Source organism: Trifolium pratense, linkage group LG5 (assembly GCF_020283565.1).
Source record: "Trifolium pratense cultivar HEN17-A07 linkage group LG5, ARS_RC_1.1, whole genome shotgun sequence".
NCBI lineage: Eukaryota > Viridiplantae > Streptophyta > Magnoliopsida > Fabales > Fabaceae > Trifolium > Trifolium pratense.
Genome location: NC_060063.1, coordinates 10790953 through 10816396, shown reverse-complemented (window position 1 = coordinate 10816396; position 25444 = coordinate 10790953). Strand labels below are relative to the sequence as shown.

General features: G+C 33.3%; 1 protein-coding gene, 1 long non-coding RNA gene and 1 pseudogene across 2 annotated transcripts; all 3 read left to right on the top strand.

Annotated features, from left to right (window-relative positions):
* The first annotated feature begins 4179 nt into the window (after positions 1-4179).
* On the top strand, positions 4180-7713 carry LOC123884942. Its single transcript, XR_006801033.1, has 2 exons — positions 4180-7194; positions 7409-7713. It is a non-coding gene; the product is annotated as an uncharacterized LOC123884942 (long non-coding RNA).
* Positions 7714-21060: 13347 nt separating this feature from the next.
* LOC123885854 (nifU-like protein 3, chloroplastic) lies at positions 21061-23191 on the top strand. Its single transcript, XM_045935192.1, has 4 exons — positions 21061-21440; positions 21585-21705; positions 22191-22489; positions 22908-23191. Exons 1-4 carry the CDS (start codon positions 21324-21326, stop codon positions 23097-23099), a joined length of 729 nt encoding a protein of 242 aa, XP_045791148.1. The 5' UTR covers positions 21061-21323; the 3' UTR covers positions 23100-23191.
* A 103-nt stretch (positions 23192-23294) lies between these two features.
* On the top strand, positions 23295-24933 carry LOC123885855 (annotated as a pseudogene).
* Positions 24934-25444: the final 511 nt, after the last annotated feature.

Below are 25444 nucleotides of genomic sequence, written 5' to 3'. Positions count from 1 at the left end.
TCCTCTGAATGTTGTATCTTCTGAAGTCCAACATCTTCTGAGCGCTTGAACTTCTGAATTCACATCCTCTGAAGTTCACTCAGAGCTTACCTGATGCTTATATCTGCGTACTTAAAATAAATTTTTAGTCCTTCCAATTGTTTATTAATACTTTGTTATCATCAAAACCTTTATAGATTTAGGGACAAACATTTTTAAATCAATTTTGTTCCAACAACTAATATATAGTGTCGCCGTTATTAATAAAAAAAAAATCCCCAATTTATTTAAAAAGAAAATTACATTACATGTATGTTTATTAAGGAATCAACAAATAAACAAAAAATCTCATATAAACTTTTAAAATTTTGTTTTCTATTTGAAAGTGAATTCTTACTTTAGACTAGTCAATTCTTTAATTTTCCTAATGATTCCTAATGAAATGGTCAGAGGATAATTTATTTTCCTAATGATTCTATTATAAATAATAACTTAATAATTGGACCTCAAGATCCAAAATAAAAGCTAGCTAGCTAGCTAGTGTTGTTTTTATCATCACATGGGGGAGATGCATTGATTTGGTATTAGAGATTTAGAAACAATTGAACAACAGACAAGAATCTGATAGTTTGATTGCAATGTTCTACTTTTGTTGTTTGGAGGAATCTATTTAGTTATGGGGTCAGTCAGAAAATAAAATTTCCTAGAGACAATCTGTCCATGTGTTTTATATGCATAGATCTTATGATCCAATGAATTGGGGAAGAGATGGTGAGGAATGTTTATTTATATATATAGTATGCTCTCTTTAAATACAAGTAAAATACCATGTTATATCTTAGATGTAGTATGTTATTAGATTTATTTATTGATTCAGCCATTAGAAGAAAAAAAAGAGAGAGAGATTTCTTGAGTCATCAAAATATACCCTACTCTTGTTGGTAAGCTAAAGTGGCATAACATGATTTATTTATTTTTTAAAAAAAATTAAATATGTTTTTAGTCTTTATAAAATTGTATAAATTTACTAATAATTGATTGATCTAAGTGGTAAGAGATATTTGAGTTGTTTAAGTAAGTGGTTAGAAGTTCAATTTTTGACTCCTACATATGAAGAAAATTGTTGTGGAAACTTCAGACCAATTGAAATAGATTTGTTGTAGGTAGTATGTATTTACAGAGTTTTACATAACATTTATTTGATCTAAAATGTGCGGCTGATATTGTTTTAAGTGATTTTATAACTGTGTTAATTTGGACAATGTAATCTATAATTAACAGACACGATGCAAAACTGTGTGAAAATTTTGTCAAAAATTATTGCAGCAAATTTGCATTCTTAATCTAATTACATGATAACAAATTTCTTGTACAATTTTTTTTTTATCATTACAAAAATGTTAATTAATCATGTCAGTTTTTTTTTTTTTTTTTTTAAAGTCCAATGATAAAACTCCCATACATTAAGTCCAGTGAAATGTAACTATTGTTTTATAATGTGTGTTGTACTTACGAGATGATGCTTTTGGTTCTTTTAACTATACTAAAAACATCCATTGTCAAAAAAGAACTGTACTAAAACATGCTAAAAAAAAAAATACTATACTAAAAACAGTCTATTTTTGTATAATTTTAAAGAACATAATATAATAAATATTCTTCAAGAGCTAAAAATATATTTAAGATATTTTTAAAAATAACAATTAGAGTGTTAGAAAACAAAATTAGGTATTACAATAATTTATATCTTTTATTTATCACTTGACTTGACTCGAATTATTAAGACAATTTTTTTTAAAAAAAAATTATTAAGACAATTTTTTATGTCCGTGGTCTAGAGTATAGACTAAAAACACTTGAAGATATAAAATAAAATGGAGATAAAGTTTCCTTTTCCTTTCTTTCTCTAAATAGGGTTATTTAAATTAGGGTCATGTTAACTTGTGCCCTAAGGGCACATGTTAAGCTACCTAAAAATAGAAATATAGCATTTAATGATACAAAGAATTTAATGTTTAGATAATTGAATACACTACAAATTCAATAAATTTTTTCCATATTTATCTTCTTAACATCTGCCCTAAGGGCACAAGTTAACATTCTCCTTTAAATTATATGAAAGGGAAAAGGATTGTCAAGAAAATTTTAATATTTGGCAAGAACTAAGATACGAGAAAAGATAAAAGGCAACTAAAGAGACAAACAAAATAAAATTCAAAATATTGATGTCAAGTCATCCCTTTTCCTTTTATTCCATCATGCAACATCAAAGACTAAAAATAAATGACATTAAGATACCCAAAAAAATATTGTGATACATTACATTATTGATTTGGAAAACTAAGATAAAAAGGAGAGAGGGGGAAACTTCTCTTTTGGTCGGATAGGATAGGGTTACTTTTTTTCTTGGTCAAAAAAAGATATAAGTCTTGTAACATGACTAAGATTATCCCTTACAAACAAGAGTAAAGAAATGTGGACCTATGATTGTGATTCACATGAAAATGCAATATTTGGTTGCATGTCAATCACTTCATTTGGTTGGTTATTGTGGCAAACCTAAGTGGTATAGGAAATGAAGAGTATTGTGTGGCTACTTTGAACTGATATTGTGACTAACTTAGTGCGCCACAACCAAAAGTTGTTCACACACACAACATGCACATAAAAAAAAATATAAAATATATGACAATGGTGACTATAATGTATATTAGTCTCTTTTTTTTTTTTTATTGTGTACTTTTTATTTTGTGGTATTACATTGGATCATGCAAAATTCCCTCACTAGTACTTCCATAGTTCTATTGCCATGACGATCGACTAGTACTCAAATCCAACTTGCCAACTTTTGGTTTTTATTTCCATTTTTATTTTATTTTTGAAATTTTATTTCCATTTTCTCCTAAAGAATTAGACTGGAATTACTTCATGTACCACTATTGTTATTAAATATACTATTAAATCTAATTTCTAATTCAATGGAGGTTGAACCGTAACGTCTCGTTTTATTTGTTTATTTTATATAATAATTGTATTTATTTTGGTGAATCATTTTAATTAGTAAGCATTTTGTTGTATTTGTGTGTTTTAGTTAAATGTTAGTGGATAAGTAGAATTTATGTAAATGGATCTTTATTGTAGGTTTATGTTATAAGCCCAAAAGAGTGGGGTGTGAGTAGTAAAAAGCTAGAGATTTAACCTAAACGAGATAGGAAAAGAGAGAACTCATTTTTCATAAAACAAAAGGGAAATTTTTTTTTTCTACCCCAACAATTGTCAATCTACCCCAATAATAATTTTGAATGGATGAATTTACCCTAACATATAAACTAAAACCCTGAAGAAAAAAATTTGGTTACCGGAACACTTTGGAAAAAAGTGTTCTGATATGTAAATTTTTTTTTTGTTACCGGAACACTTTGGAAAAAAGTGTTCAGGTATATAAAATTTTTCTAAATTTTTTTTTTACCTGAACACTTTGGAAAAAAGTGTGTAGGTATGTAAAAATTTTCCAAATTTATTTTATTACCTACACACTTTGGAAAAAAGTGTTCAGGTATGTAAAATTTTTATAATTTTTTTTTGTTACCTAAACACTTTGAAAAAAAGTGTGTAGGTATGTAAAATTTTTCCAAATTTATTTTGTTACCTACACACTTTGGAAAAAAGTGTTCAGGTATGTAAAATTTTTCTAATTTTTTTTGTTACCTGAACACTTTGAAAAAAAGTGTGTAGGTATGTAAAATCTTTCCAAATTTATTCTGTTACCTACACACTTTTTTTCAAAGTGTTCAGGTAACAAAAAAAAAATTATAAAAATTTTACATACCTACACACTTTTTTTCAAAGTGTGTAGGTAACAAAATAAATTTGGAAAAATTTTACATACCTATACACTTTTTTTCAAAGTGTTCAGGTAACAAAAAAAAAATTAGAAAAATTTTACATACCTACACACTTTTTTTCAAAGTGTTCAGGTAAAAAAAATTAGAAAAATTTTATATACCTGAACACTTTTTTCCAAAGTGTTCCGGTAACCAAAAAAAATTTACATATCAGAACACTTTTTTTCAAAGTGTTCCGGTAACCAAATTTTTTTCTTCAGGGTTTTAGTTTATATATGACGGTAAATTCGTCCATTCAAAATTAATGTTGGGATAGATTGACAATTGTTGGGGTAGAAAAAAAAATTTCAACAAAAGGAGATAGAGAGAGAAGAGAGTAAGAAGGGTTATGAAGAGGTTTAGAGAAGAAGAGCAAGAAGGTGAAAGAAACCATAGTTAGATTTCAAGTGACGATTGAATGAGTAAAGATTCCAACTAGCTTAAGGTATGAGAGTAGTATTGTAATTTAGAGTGAATAATAGAAAGAAGACAAATCCTATTTCTCCATCTAAATCTTTCTACACTCTTTATTTGGGTTTTGGGATTTATTCATGAAAATGAAACCTTTTTATTGAATGACGTTTATGTGTTACTCCTAACTAATTGGAAGTATGAATTGATAGGGTAAAAATTGGGATTTTTTTAGTGATTGTTGACATTTATGTTCATTTTGTGTTTTTATGAAATAAATGAAGAATAATGATGATTATATGTGTTATGATGTTGATTCCTGATGATTGTTGTACTTCTATGTTTGTAGTATTGTTATATGCCTAAAGTTATAACCTTTATGTGTTTTAAACTTGGAATTGCTGAAATTTGGGACTCTCTAAACGAGAACTCCAGCGACGCCTTTGTTCTTGAACTTCACTAAGAACACATTGAGTGCTCTCCTAGTGAGGGTTTGTCTCGCCTATCGAGGGCAGCTCGCCAATTCTCGCTAGAACTTGCTGATGTTCGTCTAGACCCTGAAACTTTCCGGCTTGTCTGGCCTTGAGTTCGCTGATGCTCGCTAAGCGAGAGAAGCTGACGAGATCTTTGTTATTTTGAATTCTATGATGAAGGTGTGTTAATAACATATTTAATCACACACTAGATGGTGATTAATGATGTCTATGATTTATGATATGATGATGTATGTTATGAATGATAACTTGAATATATGATCAGAGACGAATCCGGACATAAAAGTCTAGTGTGGCCAAAATCTTAAAGAAACAGTGAACTAAATTATACTGAAAATAAAATATAATATTGTTAAGTGTAATACATTTACAATGAAAATCGTCTACTATCCATTTCTTGAAAATGAGCTAAAATAATATCATTGTCATTTGTACCAAAAACATATCTTTTTATATAGGTTACAAGATGGTCATTTAACCACTGATCACTCATTTTGTTACATAGTTGACCCTTCACTAAATTCATAGCTGAAAAATCACATAAAAAGGATGATAAAGGACTCAAACATGAAACACAATGTAAAAATTCAGTACACTCTTCATCAGACCTAGCATTGAGTTCATACAACTATAAATCTAAAGCACTAAACAAACAATCATACTTATAATGATGCAATTTAGAAACACTAGAAGTTGTAGACCGCTTAGGTTTCTTCCGTTGCACATACGGTGTATCCATATCAGACACATCAATATCATGTTTATTGCAAATTTTCATAAGCTTTGATATAAATTCTTCCCATCCATCATCCCCCATTTCTTGTAATTCTTGTTTGGTAGATTGATAAGTGACAAAGCATTGATAAGATCTTGATCACGCTTTTCTAGTGATACACTCAAATCATTTGTAAATCATAAAATTTCAACCAACATATATAACATGAAGATAAAATCAAAGAATTGAAGCAAATTTAGCAAAATTGTAGTTTCACCATATTTGTCAAATGTCGGATCCTCCCCCACTTCTTCAAGTACCCCAACAATGGCACCATACGTAGTCATCAAACTAGTGAGAGTCCTAAAGTGGGAACCCTAACAAATGTCACTCGCTCTAGCTATAGACGATTCTTGATTTAATCCACTACCAGTCTCTATCTCGCCCTCTTCAATCAATTTAGCAAATTGACTTACTTGTTGGTCCCGAAGCAATTCTTATCTCTTGTTAGAAGCTCGTATGAAATTAACAAGAAATCTTGTCTCAAGCCATTAATAGACAACATCTTCCCAAATGCCTCCTTAAGTGACTTAGCACTTGTTCTCTTTAACACTTACAATGCCAAGAAATTTTTCTTTTAACAAACCTTCACTATTAACCACTACAAGAAAATTGTTACTTTGCGACACTTCGGTTGCGATTGTTTGAAGAGAATTTTTTAGACATAGTTAATTGGGTTTTCTCTGGTGCATTGTAGCCTTTCCCATCTCTTTTATTAGTTTTGTTTTATTTTATTTTTTGATGTTGTACGTTCAATTTGGATTTGCTCTGGTTCATTGTAGACATAGTTAATTTTTTTTCCATTTTTTCTTTCATGGCAGAGTTCAGAACAAGCATTGGCAGTTAGATGTGCATTTTATAATTGTAGGTTCTGTTGATGGTAGGTACCTTTACACTCTTGACTTATTAGTTTATAAGTTAGATATGCTTCTTAAATTATGTTATATGGTTATGTATTCTTGTTGAATTGCTAAGAAGAAGTTGTTGGCTCTCAATGAGTTCATTTGTTTTGGAGACTCTAATAATACATTAATTAAATGAATTCTATGTTGGATGATATCTTAAGCCTTGTTTGGATAAATAACTAATTAAGCTCTGTAGCATAATCGCTTATTACAAAGTGATTAGATACATGGTAAAAGAAAGTAGCATTTACCAGTTCCATATTTGTGTAAGTTATTGTCTCCATTTTCTCTCTACTCTAGACTGATGTTTTTACCTAATTGTATATGTTCTTGCATCCTGGTATGATTATTATATATACTTGATTTTATAATATTTAGATTTGACTCACCTGGCTTAGTTTATGCACATTTGCATCTTGCTACTGTTTCGTTAAGACGGGTAACTGGTGGAACCAAAAACTACTTTATTGATAATGATAATGCATGTTTCCTTGTGGATAAATTTTTATTGGTTACTGCATTGGACAAACATACTGAACATGGATTTTATTTTACGTTTCACAACTGAAATGAACATTAGACAAACATACTGAACATGAATTTGTATTTGATCAAATAGAAAAGCTGTTAATAAATTTTGCAGGTTTGAAGTCCAGATCTTGGAGATATGTTCTCTAGTATGCATGGACAAAAAGGTGTTTTAAGATTTCTTGAGGTTCGGGAAAATTTTCCTTTCACAAAACAAGGTATTGTTCATAATATTATCATAAATCCACATGCATTTCCCTCACGACAAACTCCAGGGCAACTCCTAGAAGCCTACTAATGTATCTGTATACTATGACATATTTATGCCTTGTTTTCAATTAATTTTATTCATTCATTTATTTGATGTGCTTCAAAAAGATATATTGTTATGTTATGTTTGAAGGAACCTAATATATACTTATATTTTTCTAGGTAACTGAATAAAACAAGTCAAGAGATGGTAGTCTTGAGTCTTGAGTCTAGAGCTAACATTAATTAAGGATCATGAAGCAACATCACATACTATAGAGAATATTTAGATATTTTGTGAACTTCTTATTTTAACATAATTCTTTGTATATGTTTAGTCCCTCAACTAATATTTATATTTTTTAATATTTAAACTACATTAGTTTTTTTTCTTTTGAGGTTTCAAGTACTTTTATTAAATTTTTGATGTATGGATGTTGTCACTATTTGAATGAATTATATGAATGAGATTAAGTAATTTATATTTATATACTTGTGCATTTTAATTTTCTTACTCTTGTATGTATATTGTAACGCAACGATTATTTAATAAGCCATAAAAATAAATACAACATATTTTAAATTAATATTAAAAAAAATATGATTGCGACGGTTTTAGAACCGTTGCAACCTCTACTGTTAAATTTAGTGTTTTGTAGGAAAAAAAATTGTGACGGTTTGAAACCGTCGCAACTACAACTACGACAGTAACGATTTTCGAAATTGTCGCAAAGTTCTCTTGTGACACACAAATCAGCAACGGTTGGACAACCATCGCAAATGTGCAATTGTGACACTTTCAACTGTTGCAAATTGCAATTTTAACCGTCGCAAAATACTTATTTTTTTGTAGTGAACATAGCGAAGAACAACAACCATTTGTTCTCTCCCAGCAACATCACCAGATTCATCAATCAAAACACAAAACACATCATCCGTAATATCACATAATTTGTTGAGTTATTTCACATGCACAAGCAGCAGCAATATCCTTTTAAATCTTTGGGGCAGTCATAAAGTTATTTCCCGGAGCACAATCTATTACACTAGCTATATCCGAGTTAGCTTCGTTTAAAGTGTCAATCAGCTCAAGAAATGACCCCTTAAATAAAGAATCATGGGACTCGTCAGTCCCTCTAAATGGCATATCACACTTCAAAAGATACTTAGTAGCTATAAAAGATGTGTTTACACGAACACGATAATCGGCATTCATTTGCTTAGTTTGAATAACAAACGGAACATTAATATTTTGGTTTGGGTTCATGAGAGGATAACTCATATGCACACAATCAATATAAGCAGCCAATCTTTGAGCATTCTTCCAGTCACCAAAACTATCTCCCACAAAGTGACCGCCTCGTATTTAGAGACATTTTTAAACAAAAAAACATGACAGACAAAATTCTAGGTCCTTAGATTCATTATAATCAATCCAGTCATACGAATCAAACAAATTTTTGCAAAATCGACGTCTATGTTCACCTTTAACAAACCAAGGGTAAACAAAATTTTGAGGAGGTTTATGACGACCTATTTTTAAATAAGTTTCCCTTACCTCATTTTGGACGTCAAGATGGTAGCTTGAAATTGGAAGCCTAATTCCAAGATCTGTTTCGAACAGTTCATAATCAACAACCTTAATACTCTCACTTGGATGTTGAGTTTCCGATAATTCTAGATTGGTCAAAGAAATAGCTTTGTCTTTAGAAAGCACAGGAAAAAATTTCTTTATCCTATAAAGAGAACAATAAAACCATTTAAAAAAAAATTATCTAACAAAATATATATTATTTAGAAGAACAAGGACTAAAAGCACCACTATTGAAAATCAAAATATAATATATAGTCATTAAATTCCAAATCAAAACACAACAAGAAGGACCAAAAACGCACAACTGACACAAGTCCCAAGGCTCCCTCAAATCTCAAAGCTATAAAATGCAAAACAAAACATAAAAAAACTAAGACCCCAAAAAGCACAACAAATAACTCCTTCTACTGCTACACGAAGGCCAAAAAACGCAACCACAAAATAAATCCCAAATTAACAACCCCAAGTCCCCAGCTAACATCAAATTAACAACCCAAACACAATCTAGGCTCCCAACACAACATCATTCGTATAGAAGACAAAGATATATAGATGATTTATGGTTTGGACTTTGGAAGCAAAACATACATGCTAGATGATTGAGGTGTAGTGGCGATGAAGGTGTCTATGAGGAGGGTGGCCGGCGCCGGCGACGATAGTAGTTAGTGGCTATGAAGCGGCGAAGATGATTGGTGAAGAGGGAGATACGCATTTTCTATTCTTTCTTTTTTTAAAGCATCGTGTTTCCTATTTTAAAGCATATATATTTTTAAAGTAGGTGTAACGACCCAAATTTATTATTCACTATTTAAGTGTTTAATTATTTGGTGATGTAGTTTTTAAGTAAGATAGTAACTTTAAGTTATTTATCGAGAGCTTTAGTTAACGCGCGAGTTAGTGAGAGTTAACGCGAGTTGGGCCAAGCTATTGGGCTTGAGGCCCATTGGGCCTTGTGGACTAGTGGGGGGCGCCCATATAGTCATGGGTAGAGAGAGAAATATCATTTTTCTCTTGTTCTTGTGAAGCTTAGAGAGAAAGGAGAGCTCAAGGAGCTAGGGCTCAGAGAAAGGAAGGGATTCAAGAGCAAATCTTCGAGTTTTCATCGAATCCAGGTAAGAGAGTAGATTTCATATTCGTGGGTGACTCGAGGAAGGGGAGAATGTCGATTTCTCCTCACCCGAACTTCCTCCACCCCATTTTCGTTTTAGTTTGAATGGATTTTTCGTAATGGAAATCGATTCGTAGGTTCATAACATGTTGTATATGCTTTTACCATGATGTATGAACGATTTAAATAAGTAAAAACGAATTTGTGAGTGTTTGACTCAAGAACTTGTGTTTTATGTGAGTTTTGTATAAAAGTGACAAATTCTTACTTTTTCGATGATAACGATGTAGATCGGGAAAACTAGCCGTCCTTTTATGCTTAAACATGTTTGTTGCACTTGTATGTGAACTCATTTGGTATTTATAACATGAAAATGGGATTTTTGGGTGATTTGAGATGAAAATCGCAAGGTTTGAACTGTCCTGACAGGAGGCCTTCGCTAGGCCTTCGCTCAGCGAATTGAGTGGCGAATGACTCGCCACAAGCTCGCTACCTATTCGCCATGTACCTGTAGTCCTCTGACTTAGTTCGCTGCAGCGAACTGAGATTCGCTTAGCGAATGGCTCGCTGATTGCTCGCTGCTGGTTCGCCACGAGCAGGTGTCCTCTGGTGAGGTTCGCTGAGGGCTCGCTACTGCTTCGCTTAGCGAACAGTATTGTGACAGCAACTTTTTGATAGTTGTTTTAAGTGCAATTAGGCACTTGTAACATGGATTTAAGGTATCCTAACATGCAATTAGGTGTTTATAACCATGATTAATTGTATTGTGATGATAGTTGTTGATTATATGTGTGGAATATAATTGTTGTTGATTGTGTTGATGATGTTTTTAAAATGTCAAAGAAGTATATTAAGGTGTTAATTAACTTAATAAAGAAGTATATCGAATTATGTTATTCGATAAAGAAGGATATTAAGGTATAGTGTTATCTTAATAAAGAAGTAATGTTGGATAGTGTTCCACATTAGTAAATGAAGAGCTTAATGCTATTGTTTGTGAGTGAATTCATGAAATACATACATGCATTCATGAATATATGTGATATTGGATATTCCAATAAAGAAGGATATCGGATTATATTTATCCGATAAAGAAGGATATTAGAGGTGAGATACTCTAATAAAGAAGATGGTACCACATGCATTAGAGGTGTCTAGAGGACATAGCATGAATGTGAAGCATTAGATTGCATTAGGGATTATGTGTACATTTTATAATAAATGATGTTTGACACATACTTGGTAAATGTTGATTGTTAATCCGTATGTGAGGAGCAGAGTCCGTCATGACTATAAAATGAACAACGCAGAGTCCGTCATGACTATAAAATGAACAACGCAGAGTCCGTCATGACTATAAAATGAACAACGCAGGGTCCGTCATGACCATAATCTGAACAATGTATTTGTTAATGTTTTGGTATTGTCCGAGACGACGTGAAACTATATGTTTGGTGTATTTTGTGAATGATTGATTATGTGATAAATGAAGTATATGCATGATATATGAATATGCATGAATGATGGTGATGTATATGTATAATGTATGATTATGCATGTTTTTATGAAGGAGTGTTTAAGTACCATTTACTTACACTTGTATATTTTGAGTATGTTGTCTAACTCTCTTTTATGTGTTATGTGCTGGACCGTTGGGGGTCCAGATTTTACAGGTTTTTGTGGTATTCGATGTCGAGTCGTCAGTGAAGCTCTGCTCTGATTGTGACACGGGAAAGGGTTTTATATTGTATATAAAGTCTATTGTCTAGGTTGTTTTGTATAATCAATAAATACATTATTTGATTCAAAGATTTGTATAAACAAGTATTTTACTAATTAATTACATTAGTATTATTTTGATAGAGGAGTGTAATACTCGAACCGATATTCAATAAACTAAATGTGATTTTCCGTTGCGTATTTTGAAAAAGATTTTACTAAAGGTAGAAACATATAAATAATGGGTTTGGGTGTTACAATTGGTATCAGAGCCCCGTTGTCTTCGGACTGTGTGGGTTATGTGTCGATCAGAGCAGGTCTGTGCAGTCAGACCAAGTGAGTGTTGTGTGTCAGTCGTGTTTGTCTAACAATATTGTTGTGTTTGTTTTGTGAAATCATTCATGTTGTTCGTTTAGGAACTATGAGTGATGTGAATTGGATTAATCGATCCATTGTTTTGTTGAGTAATGGTGTGAGTGCTATACTTCTATGTTTATAATAGTTGTATATGCGTAGAGTTTAACCTTTTTGTAGTTTAAACTTGATGGATTGATGCTTATTGCTAATTGTTGATGATCCGGCATGATGTAAAACTGCATGTGACGATCCGACATGATATAAAACTGCATGTGGTAATGATTTAAAATAATTTTAAAAACTAATATTATTTCTTGAAGATTTTGGTGAAAATATAGAGTTATTTTCTTTTGGGTGAGTGAAAATTAAATTTTCAAAATGGTGAGAAGAGTAGGATATTAATGTGTCCTGGTATGTGTTTGTTATATGTTTGTTTATAACATGTGCTAGATGATTGTTGATGCATGATTCTAATTGTGCTTTCAAGTCTATAATGATGTTATATGCTTGATGTTTTGGATTTTGTGGATTAGTGAGTCGAGAAAACGAGAGTTTAGTGAGCGTAAGTTCAAAACCGTAGCAGAGTACCCAGATTTTTGGATGTGCTCGCTAGGCGAAGAATGAACCTCGCTAAATCTTGCTAAGTCTTGCTAAATCCTGTGAATGTTTGTGACTTGTCTCGCCGGGAGCTCGCTAGCTTTTGCTAAGCGAGGGAGCCAGACAAGAAATTTATTTTGTTGACGTCTTGTTCTGAGTTGATTGAATGTGAGTATGAATTATTGCTATGCAATGTTCATTTTTCTTGTGTTGTTTTGATTTCCTAACTTTGAGAAGTGAGGGAAGTATAGGTTACTTGAATGCTTGCATGAATTTGTGTTAGTGTTTAGGTATCGTGGGTTAGGTTTTGTCCCTTGTATGCGACATGCGTGTAAACGATGTCGATACTAGTTTCTTCTTAGGAAGAATATGTTTAGAGACGATAGAACCGTTAGGTGTGAGCACCGGAAGTTCTAGTGGAAGAGTACGAGTGGGTTTGAGATAAGTGGGGGAGAAGGTTACATCCCTCCGAGATGTTTCGATCGTGAGAAGATGAGATGAGTAGAGATGTTCTTGAAGCGGAATATTCAGGAATTGGCGACGTTGTTCGAAGTGGAATGAATGGGCGCAATAAGTTGTGAGAAACTACTAGAAGGGAAGTTGTCAGACCAAGTGTTTCGCCGTGGGGCGTTAGTGAGATTGGTTAAGTGAGATGAAGGGTATTCGGAATGATTGGAGATCGTGTGTTGCACTAAAAGTATGGAGGCGTGTTTTGTGGACCAAGTTGAAGTACCTATTTGATTAGTGTGAGTCGAATATGTAGAAAAGGAAGTGATTAGAATTCTTGAGGAGGTGATGATTTTGAAGTAAGTTGTCATCCAAGTGGATCGAATGTTGTAGCGGATTCTTGAGTAAGAAGTTTTACGTGAGTCGTGCATATGGTAGTAGGTTGAATTGGTTGAACAATTTGGAATTCTAAGTCTAGTGTGTGAAGTGATTTTCAGAAGAGATTTGAGAAGCTTAGAGAAAGAGATGTGAAGATTAGTGAACCGTTGGTGTTCATTAATCGATGAAGGGAAGTAGGCTTTAAGGTAGACGAGAATGGAATTGAGAAATATCATAATAGGATTGGTATGTTTGTTGAATCGTTGGAAGTAAGGATTGTATGAGTAGTCGAGTTTATTCGAAGATGGAAGTAGGATAACAATTCGAAAGATTTTGTGAGAGGCTTGCCGAAGAAAGGGTAATTGGATTTGGATAATGACAGGGCAATTTGTGTCGAAGTTGAATGAGATCCTAGAAGTGGAGATGAAGCTAAATGAGAGGTATCATTTTTGAATGATGAAGAATAAGAAAGTTAGCCGTTGGAGAACGTATTGAGAATGAGTAGTATGAGGTCATGTTGGAAGTGACTTGTGTTAGGCGAGAATTTGCGAAAAGGATTATCGCACATGCGAGTAGATGTTGTGTTTGAGCACATATAGTAAGGGGTTGAAGGCGATGCCTAAAGTAAGTGTCGGAGAGTATTTTGTAGTGCCCAAAAGACAAGAGTGAGTAAGTATTTGCTAAGGAAATTTGGATTTATGGAATAGGAAAGTCGGTGGAGACTAGTGTTGTTAGATGCATCGTGGATGTTGATATAGTATGGTCTCATCGTGGACGACGGGATGATAGTGATTCGAGGAATAAACTTGAGATGTATTTTGGACGAGAAATTTGGAAAATTTTCTAGATGTCATATTGGGATTAGACAAGGAGTCATGAGTAAGAATACTAAGACAAAGGGTGAATAAGAATTCGATGAGTGAATAAACAGAGAAGATTATGCTTGTTGCAATGCTAGATGATGGGGAACATGGATAGGTGGAGTGTGAGCAAACTGAAGATGTCGTTTGGAATCAACGAGATAGAAGTTATGATTGTTTGGAGAACCAATTTTAGGCAGTGGTCTAATTTTGAAGTAGCAAATTGCTAAGGGATTAAGGAGAAGTGGTATTGGAAAATGTTTGCGTTAAGGAATGCAAATATTGGTTGAGAGATTACTTGGGAACAGAGTAGTCGTATTGGATTCGACTCAATGTGAGAAAAGGAATTTGACGGTTAGAGACGGTAGTTTTTAGCATGTGTCGAGGAAGATTTGAGAATGTGGGTCATCAAGTGATCGTTGGAATTGAATTATCAAGTGATATGTTTGGAATAAGATCCGACATGAATAGGTGATGTAACACGGTTAAGTGATCCATGAGGGAATCAGAGACTTATAGGATTTGTGGAGTTATGGAGTATTCCACGGGAGTATCTTTTCGGAGTGTGTTCGATTAGTTGTACTTGTTGTGGGTAGCATTATGTGTACCGTAGAATGTGAGTCTGTGGATGTTTCGTGCGAAGTTGACGTTTTAGCGGTTTGATAAGAATGGTTTATGCCGATATCATGATTGTTGACTATCTATCGACAAATTGAGGAACTGGCCGTCCTTGATCTCTTGTTGATAAATGGACAAAAATTGTGTTGGATGGGATAAACTAATTGTGTCATACTTGGTAATGTGTAGCGTTTTGAGCGTTTCGTTGGAGGATCGGATACAGGAGTTATCCGGAGTTGTTTTAGTAGCGTAATTTTCGAGGGCGAAAATCTTTTAAGTGAGGGAGAGTTGTAACGACCCAAATTTATTATTCACTATTTAAGTGTTTAATTATTTGGTGATGTAGTTTTTAAGTAAGATAGTAACTTTAAGTTATTTATCGAGAGCTTTAGTTAACGCGCGAGTTAGTGAGAGTTAACGCGAGTTGGGCCAAGCTATTGGGCTTGAGGCCCATTGGGCCTTGTGGACTAGTGGGGGGCGCCCATATAGTCATGGGTAGAGAGAGAAATATCATTTTTCTCTTGTTCTTGTGAAGCTTAGAGAGAAAGGAGAGCTCAAGGAGCTAGGGCTCAGAGAAAGGAAGGGATTCAAGAGCAAATCTTCGAGTTTTCATCGAATCCAGGTAAGAGAGTAGATTTCATATTCGTGGGTGACTCGAGGAAGGGGAGAATGTCGATTTCTCCTCACCCGAACTTCCTCCACCCCATTTTCGTTTTAGTTTGAATGGATTTTTCGTAATGGAAATCGATTCGTAGGTTCATAACATGTTGTATATGCTTTTACCATGATGTATGAACGATTTAAATAAGTAAAAACGAATTTGTGAGTGTTTGACTCAAGAACTTGTGTTTTATGTGAGTTTTGTATAAAAGTGACAAATTCTTACTTTTTCGATGATAACGATGTAGATCGGGAAAACTAGCCGTCCTTTTATGCTTAAACATGTTTGTTGCACTTGTATGTGAACTCATTTGGTATTTATAACATGAAAATGGGATTTTTGGGTGATTTGAGATGAAAATCGCAAGGTTTGAACTGTCCTGACAGGAGGCATTCGTTAGGCCTTCGCTCAGCGAATTGAGTGGCGAATGACTCGCCACAAGCTCGCTACCTATTCGCCATGTACCTGTAGTCCTCTGACTTAGTTCGCTGCAGCGAACTGAGATTCGCTTAGCGAATGGTTCGCTGATTGCTCGCTGCTGGTTCGCCACGAGCAGGTGTCCTCTGGTGAGGTTCGCTGAGGGCTCGCTACTGCTTCGCTTAGCGAACAGTATTGTGACAGCAACTTTTTGATAGTTGTTTTAAGTGCAATTAGGCACTTGTAACATGGATTTAAGGTATCCTAACATGCAATTAGGTGTTTATAACCATGATTAATTGTATTGTGATGATAGTTGTTGATTATATGTGTGGAATATAATTGTTGTTGATTGTGTTGATGATGTTTTTAAAATGTCAAAGAAGTATATTAAGGTGTTAATTAACTTAATAAAGAAGTATATCGAATTATGTTATTCGATAAAGAAGGATATTAAGGTATAGTGTTATCTTAATAAAGAAGTAATGTTGGATAGTGTTCCACATTAGTAAATGAAGAGCTTAATGCTATTGTTTGTGAGTGAATTCATGAAATACATACATGCATTCATGAATATATGTGATATTGGATATTCCAATAAAGAAGGATATCAGATTATATTTATCCGATAAAGAAGGATATTAGAGGTGAGATACTCTAATAAAGAAGATGGTACCACATGCATTAGAGGTGTCTAGAGGACATAGCATGAATGTGAAGCATTAGATTGCATTAGGGATTATGTGTGCATTTTATAATAAATGATGTTTGACACATACTTGGTAAATGTTGATTGTTAATCCGTATGTGAGGAGCAGAGTCCGTCATGACTATAAAATGAACAACGCAGAGTCCGTCATGACTATAAAATGAACAACGCAGAGTCCGTCATGACTATAAAATGAACAACGCAGGGTCCGTCATGACCATAATCTGAACAATGTATTTGTTAATGTTTTGGTATTGTCCGAGACGACGTGAAACTATATGTTTGGTGTATTTTGTGAATGATTGATTATGTGATAAATGAAGTATATGCATGATATATGAATATGCATGAATGATGGTGATGTATATGTATAATGTATGATTATGCATGTTTTTATGAAGGAGTGTTTAAGTACCATTTACTTACACTTGTATATTTTGAGTATGTTGTCTAACTCTCTTTTATGTGTTATGTGCTGGACCGTTGGGGGTCCAGATTTTACAGGTTTTTGTGGTATTCGATGTCGAGTCGTCAGTGAAGCTCTGCTCTGATTGTGACACGGGAAAGGGTTTTATATTGTATATAAAGTCTATTGTCTAGGTTGTTTTGTATAATCAATAAATACATTATTTGATTCAAAGATTTGTATAAACAAGTATTTTACTAATTAATTACATTAGTATTATTTTGATAGAGGAGTGTAATACTCGAACCGATATTCAATAAACTAAATGTGATTTTCCGTTGCGTATTTTGAAAAAGATTTTACTAAAGGTAGAAACATATAAATAATGGGTTTGGGTGTTACAGTAGGTCTTAACATGTGTCCACCCCTGTATATGATGATAATGTATTAAGTGGTTGATAATTATGTGAGTTCATTGTTTATGTTATGTTAACTTATATGGTGATATTATGAATTCATTTGAGGTGTTATATGAATTCTAGTTGTGGTGTATGAGTATTCTATTTGAAGTTGATATAGGATATCTCAATTATGATAAGTAAGCATTGTCAAGATGTGGATGTGCATTTTCATGCATTCATGGTCGAGTCTATTGAGTTTGTTGTGCCTTATTGGTGATGATTAATAATATGCTGTATTCTATAGGTGATGTGCAAAATACTTGGATTATGTTATCTAAAAATTATAGTGATGAGTACCACATGCAATTGTTAATGTTAGGTGACATTACATTGTTGTGACATTAAAATGCATTAGGAGATGAAGGTGGTCATTCTTAATTGTTACTTATACTTGACATTATATTGGGTTGTAAATGTATATTTTGATGGAATCATTGATTATTAGTATGATATGCTTATTCATGAATTTAATGCTTCATTTAATTTAAGTGTTGAGTATTCGTATGTTTGCACTTTTGAGGATTACATTAAGAACGCGGATCCTCTCCTTTTGTATTGTCTACATCAACATCTCAACCATTAATATAAACCAATAGATATATCTAATGGTTCATAGTAAACAACAATAAATGTGGTTATTTAATAATTTTAAAATAAAAAAAAAAGGAAATATACAAGGCGTAAGTTTCGTACGAAAATATAATGGTTCTAAAAATAGTGGCACGTACTGTTGAACAAATCTGCTATCATTTGGTTGTAGTAGGACTGACAGCAACGACCGATATTTTCCAGGTTCCCATAACATCACCAATATTTTTTTATTTGTTAATTTATCTTTACTTTAAGAATAGTAATGTATCTTTTATTTTTTTGTACCATTGCGATTTTTTTTTTATTTGACTCAAAACTAATGCTTATTGAGAGGAATTTAAGTAAACAAAAAAATTGTTTTTATTATTTGTGTTTGTATATTTAGTATATATGAAGAACAAATATTTTTTGGATTATTAAATGTATTATGGTGTGAGATATGTGTCGATGTCCAACGTTGATATATATATATATATATAATAATAATAATATTGAATTATGTCATTTTATTAAATGATTATTGGTATTGTAATATCAATGTTTGTATCGTGTCTGATATCTATGTATGTGCTTCATAATTTTGTTATCAATTTCATAATAGCAAAAAATATTGGACAATGCTCTTGACACAAGATGGAAGAAGACTGGAAACCAAAACATGATATGATTTTTTATAATGTCGATGACACTTGAAAATTTTGGGTTGATTATGGTGGAAGAGTTGAATTTGGAGTGAGGAAACAATATATACACAAGAGTAAAGATGGTTCAATTACTATCGTCAAATTTGTTTGTTGTAAATAGGATTTGCGAAAGCCGGACAAACGAGATTATAAAACATTTAATCCATGAGAGACTAGAACAAATAGTCAAGTTCACATAACCATATTTTACATTCACAAGAAACAACGCATATGTTGTCATCTCAAAGAGAAGTTTCAGAATTTCAATGCAATCAAATTGATCTAGCAGATGATGCTGACCTACAACAACAAAAGACATTTGATTTGACGAGTAGAGAAGTAGGAGGCAGAACTAACTTAGGATTTATTCGTCTTGACCAAAAGAATTATCTCCGAAAAATAAGAGAAAGGAGTTGGGTACATGGGGAAGATGGTTAGGAATCCATCTTTCTATCATACATGGCAAATGGATGCTGAAGAGAAAATAACAAATATATTTTGGGCAGACGCAAGGATCTTATTGATTACGGGTATTTATTTGTTCATTTTTCTCTTATTTCATCTATCACCTAGCTAGGCTATTATAGTTGGTTGTTATGCATTTGTTATATAAAGTTGATTTGATTACTTTTCTCGTATAGTATAACATTAAGGATATCCCTTGGTTGCAAAGAGTATACACTATCAAGGAGAAATGAGCATGTTGTTTTATGAAGAAAGCTTTGACGTTAGGAATGAGAAGCACTCAACTTAGTGAGTGTGAATGCAGATATTAAAACTTGTATGAATGCGAACTTGAATATAATCAAAATTTTCAAGCGTTATGAAGATGTTGTAGAAGACAAATGATATAACGAATTGAAATGTGAATTTGCAGCATACCAAAAAGTTCCAAGGTTCAAGAACAAAAACTCTTCTATCTTGCAACAAATGTCTTAGCTTTATACTCCCACTATATTCCAACAAGAGTATGAGTTGTTTGGAGCATGTTCTATGAAGAGCAACAACATACAAACATTCGTAATTGATTATACTATTGTCATGGAAATGAATTCGGGGGAGTGACAAGTGTCTTTTGATTTAAATAATAACTTAATTTGTTGCACTTGTCGAAAGTTTGAGAACTTTGGCCTTCTTTGTGTTCATTGTATTAGTGTCTTTATTCATATGCGCTTCAAGTCAGTTCCTAAGCAATAGATTTTAAAGAGGTAGACTAAGTTAGCACGAAGTGAGATATTACCTATTGTTGGTGTAAGTGATGTGATAGAAGATGTTGATCTATCCCCAAAGCAACGCTATACAGAGATTTGTCCTCGCCTTATAGGGATAGCCACAGAAACATGTAGAAGTAAAGAATCGTTCATGTTGCTTAAAAAAGTTGTTGATGATGTTGCTTAAGAATCGTTAGAGTTTCAAAATAAGCAAGGGAGCACCACTCAATCAAATGAGAGTATGATTGATGATTTAATATTTTTTTGGTTACTATTGATGTTTTAATATAAGCTGGAAGGTTAAAAAAAAAAGAAGAAGGCAAATATTTTTTTCAATATAACCTAAATAACTTTTTCATTTGAGTTTAATTGTTGTGTACTGTCGGTGTAAAGATTATTTATACATACATTCAATGATGCGTTGCCACATCATTTAATGAATGTGATACATCATGTGTTTTTAAATACCATACATGCTGTGTCAGTATATTATTGAATGCATGTGTAAAATAATTTTACACTGACGGTGCAAATAAATTAAATTCTTTTCATTTTTGGATAAAAATTTAGCTAATTCAAATAAATTTGCAAAATATTTAGCTATTTCAAAAAAATCATATAGAAGAAATATTAAAAATGGGTGGGGGTGCAATAGAAACTCCCAACCAAAAAGAGTCACACTAAGCCTAGAGCCCATCGACAAACAAATCTAACTTATCCCACGATGTTTTCTCTTTCGACCTCCCGTGTTTTTTTTATACTTCTGAATTTCTAATTTTGCCCTTGCAAAAAATATCGGTTTTTTTTGCCTTGAAAAAAAAATTAGTTTCTAAAAATCGAAATTTACTCTGAATTTGCACTAGAAAAAATTCGGTTTCTGCGAACCGAATTTTTTTACAAGGACAAAATTGGAATATTAGAGGTATAAAAGAATCACGGGTTCGAAATAGAAAACATCTTATGCCACATTCACAACTTAGTTTCCTTTTATTTTACCTGTGTTGTGTGTTTCACTTCTATCCACAAACTTAGGAACTCTTATTTTATTTTATTTTATCTCATAACTCATAATCAATGCCAGCCAATCAAGAAAAATACTTTCTATCTTAAAAAAAAAAAAAACTTTCTATCATCTCCTAAATATCGCAAGATTCACAACAAAACTTCTTCCAAAAATTAACAACAAAGATAGAATATTATATGTAACAAAAAAATTTGTTTCACAACTGTTGTTGATTCTTATGTTAGCTTTGTTGAATTGTTTGTACCAATTACACTCAAATGTTGGGTGGTTCACTCTCAACTCCAACAACTCAATGTCTTAAGACAAGAACAACAACAATTGCAATGCTTTATCCATCTCATAGATTATTGTCCACACATTTTTGTCTCTTTAAGGTACCACTTCTCTCTACTATGATGTTCCTGTTTATTTATTTATTCATTTTGTATATTATTATGATCCTTTCATTTAATTTTTTTGTCCTGAACTTTAAATTTTATTTTTCTCTAATGGGTATGTGTATTTTTTTTTTTTTTTAGAATCTTATATCAGGTACTAGAAGATTTTCTTCAAAAGAGAGTTGTTTTCTCAGAGGGCATCAAATTAATATTAAGCAATTTTTTGGGCTTATCTCTCGTAGAGCTCCAAGAAACAAAGCAGGTTATACTATGATGTCAATTCATTCTTCAAGAGTTTCAACAATTTGAATATATTTGTATTGATTATTTGTTACACTTAAATCAATTATTGGATGAAAATTAGTATTAGTAGTTGTATAATATATCCAATTGCTTTGTCTGCAAATTTATAATACTAATTTATAATACCATGTAGCGCTGATACTTCAGATTGAAGGCATGTCTGGTGTTTGACATGTGTTGGTGTCAGACACCACACGATGCCAACACATGTCATTACATTCAACCATTTTCATTTTCTCAAATTATTATCTGTATTGATGTGTTAGTTTTGCCTCTAGTGTATGTGGCACGCAATGCCTGTGTCCGTGCTTCATAGAGGAATAATATGATTTTACCATATTAAAACCATATATCAAAGGAGTTTACAAAGGAATGTGAGAAAATAGTTGATTGTAGTATTCACAAACCATATTAATATGATTTTTTTTCTTTTTCTTTTTGTAGGATTTGTTGTCTCTCCAAGATGTGTCCTGCCATTGACAGAAGAGAATGTGGAGAGGGTTTTGGATGAGGTAAGGCCTGGTTTGATGGCTGATGGAGGGAATGTGGCATTGCATGAGATAGATGGTCTTGTTGTTATCCTCAAACTACAAGGAGCATGTGGATCATGTCCTAGTTCAACCATGACATTAAAAATGGGGATTGAAACTCGCCTTCGCGATAAGATTCCAGAGATCTTGGAAGTAGAGCAGATACTAGATACTGAGACCGGTCTTGAGTTAAATGAAGAAAATGTTGAAAGTGTATGTTTCTTTTGTTCTTTCGAGTTGATAAAAAATATAATATTAGTCAATACAATTAATGTGTTTGCATAATACTGTCTCATTTCATCATATTTCATTTGATTCAGGTGTGATGTGATATGGTTGCGAAGGATTGAAACCTCGTGCATCATTTTTTGCATTGCCGTAATTTCGTTTGTATATTATGTATCATATCATCATGGTCTTTTGGATTTTAAAGTAACATGCAATAGCTAATCATATGTCGCACGCTTATAACTTTATAAGCACTTAATTAAGTTGTTTATCTAAACAGGATCTAAGTGCATACATCTTCTCTTATTTATAGTGCCTTATATGTACCTATATATGCTGCAGAATTGTTGCTTCATGTCAAGATTGTGAATCTTATAATATTGTTCAATTTTTGTTTTTGCAGATTCTTTCAGAAATTAGACCATATCTTATTGGCACAGGAGGAGGAACATTAGAGCTTGTTGAGATTAACGATTACATTGTTCAAGTTCGGTTAAGTGGACCAGCAGCAGGAGTTATGACGGTTCGTGTTGCCTTAACGCAGAAACTGAGAGACAAGATACCTTCTATTGCTGCAGTGCAGTTAATAGAATGATGTAACATATTAGTTCTTTATGTTTTGAATTTGTCTGTTAAAAGATGAAATATACAAATCAATACAAAGATATAATTTTCTGCTGAGACAAAGTTACATAGTTATATGTTTGATGTGATTTCCGCTTCCCGCGAGAAATTCAGTGTTAGAAATAGACTTCAATTAACTTTTTTCCTTATCTCTCCGGTGTGAGTGTTAGCTCTAATTTTGTTAAATCATCATAGAAAATGAAAAACCATGAGGATCTAAGATTCTTCGGGTTGAACGCGCTGGCCAAGATACCTTCTGTTGGTTTAGGCACTTGGCGTGCTGTACTTGGTGTTGTATACGATGCAATATCCACTGCTGTCAATTTTGGATATCGTCACATAGATTGTGCTCAATATTATTGCAATGAAAAGGAGATTGGAGACGTCTTGAAGAAGTTGTTTGCTAATGGATTAGTTAAGCGTGAAGAGATGTGGATCACGTCAAAGCTATGGTGTACCGATCCTTTGCCAGAAGACGTCCCTAAGGCATTTGACAGAACTTATGTGATTTGCAGCTGGACTATCTTGATCTCTACCTGATTCACTCTCAAGTGAGCAAGGAAAATGGACATCTTACCAAACCCGACATTCCAAGCACATGGAAAGCAATGGAGGCACTCTGCGATGATTCTCACAAGGCTCGAGCTATTAGGGTCAGCAACTTCTCTGTAAAGAAGCTTCAAGATCTATTGGATGTCGCACGTGTCCCTCCGGCTGTTAATCAAGTGGAATTCCACCCTTCATTACAGCAGCTAAATTTACATGCTTTCTGTAAATCCAAAGGAGTGCACTTATCCGGTTATTTGCTAAGAGACTAATGTGAGAGGATCTTTCGATACAATTAAACGAAGGACTTTGGATACAATCACCTCAAAATCAAGGTTTGTACGATATGCATGTGTCTGTCAGCTTACGGTAGTAGGCGAGAAAAGATGGGATGCTAATAAAATTAATAATTTGTTCCCAGATGCAGTAGCTAATGCAATTTTGTCAGTCCCGACATTCGAGTCGGTCCAAGAAGATAAGCTAATTTGGAACGAGGATAGAGATGAGTGTTATTCAGTGAAATCCGGATATAATGTTACAATGAGAATTAAGGAGCAAGGTGGTTATGTTCAAGTTACAGGCTAGTGGAATAGTTCATGACACGTTTTTGCCCCGCCAAAAACGACACTTGTTGTGGCATATATGTAGGAGCTGTAGGAAGCTGTATTCCTACGAGAAAACACCTGCATGAGTGCAATTTTCAGTGCCCGTTGACCTGTCTGTTGTGTTCCAAAACTATGGAAGATAGTTGCATGTATTCTTTGACTGTCGATTGAGTAAATATTGTAGGTTTACCGTTGACCGGGTCTGCAATCAACAATCTGGTGCAGCAGTGTTATTTGATATTTGCAGCTGCGAAGATGTGTTATAGCAAGTAGGGTATGGCTGTAATGGTGTGGATATTATAACATAATCGGAATAATTGAGCCTCGAATAATGCTAAATTAAATGCAGATCAGCTGGGTATACAAGCGTAAAACTTGTGGCAGGAGTACCAAGTTTATATGCAGATGAACCCAAATAATGACAGCAGTGGCAGGTCTTTGGTGTCGAACAAGGTGACACCGAACCTGGGTTAGTTAAAATGCAATGTCAACGTGAGTTTTCATGACAGCGGAAATATTACCAGCGCAGCCTGTTGTGTTTGGGACAGTAATGTGAACTCGGTAAGGCGCTCAACAATATGGAAACATTCGCGTATATCAGTTATCGAAGGGGAAGCTGCAGCACTTTTAGAAGCAATTCAGTTTTGTGAGCAGTTTAAACTTCGAAAATGTGATATTTGAATGTGATTCTCAAATATTGGTAGAGGCCATTCAATCTAGGACATGCGGAGTTTCAGAATTTAATCCCTTCATTCTTAGGCAAAAAGTGAATACGGTTGTTCACACCACACCAGGGTGGCTATTTCAGGCTTTTTTTATATATAAAGGCTAGTGCAGTACAAAGACATCACTCGTAGAAACTTGATATCCCAACTATGTTGGCACTCCAAGCACCACCAATCATTAGCAGCACCACACACAAAAATTTATTGAAATAAAAGCAACTGAACATTGGGGGGACTAGGCCAAAACCCAAGAAAAAACAATCAACTGAATCTATAAGACGGCAAAGCCGTCCAATTGCGAAAAAAATCCTCAGCAATGAAACTAGGAACATTCTCCCGCCAATGATTTTCCTGAGAATTTAAACTAAAATTTGCGAGCTTATCAGCACAACAATTTCCTTCCCTAAAAATATGAGAAATTCTAAAGTTCATAAGAGAGC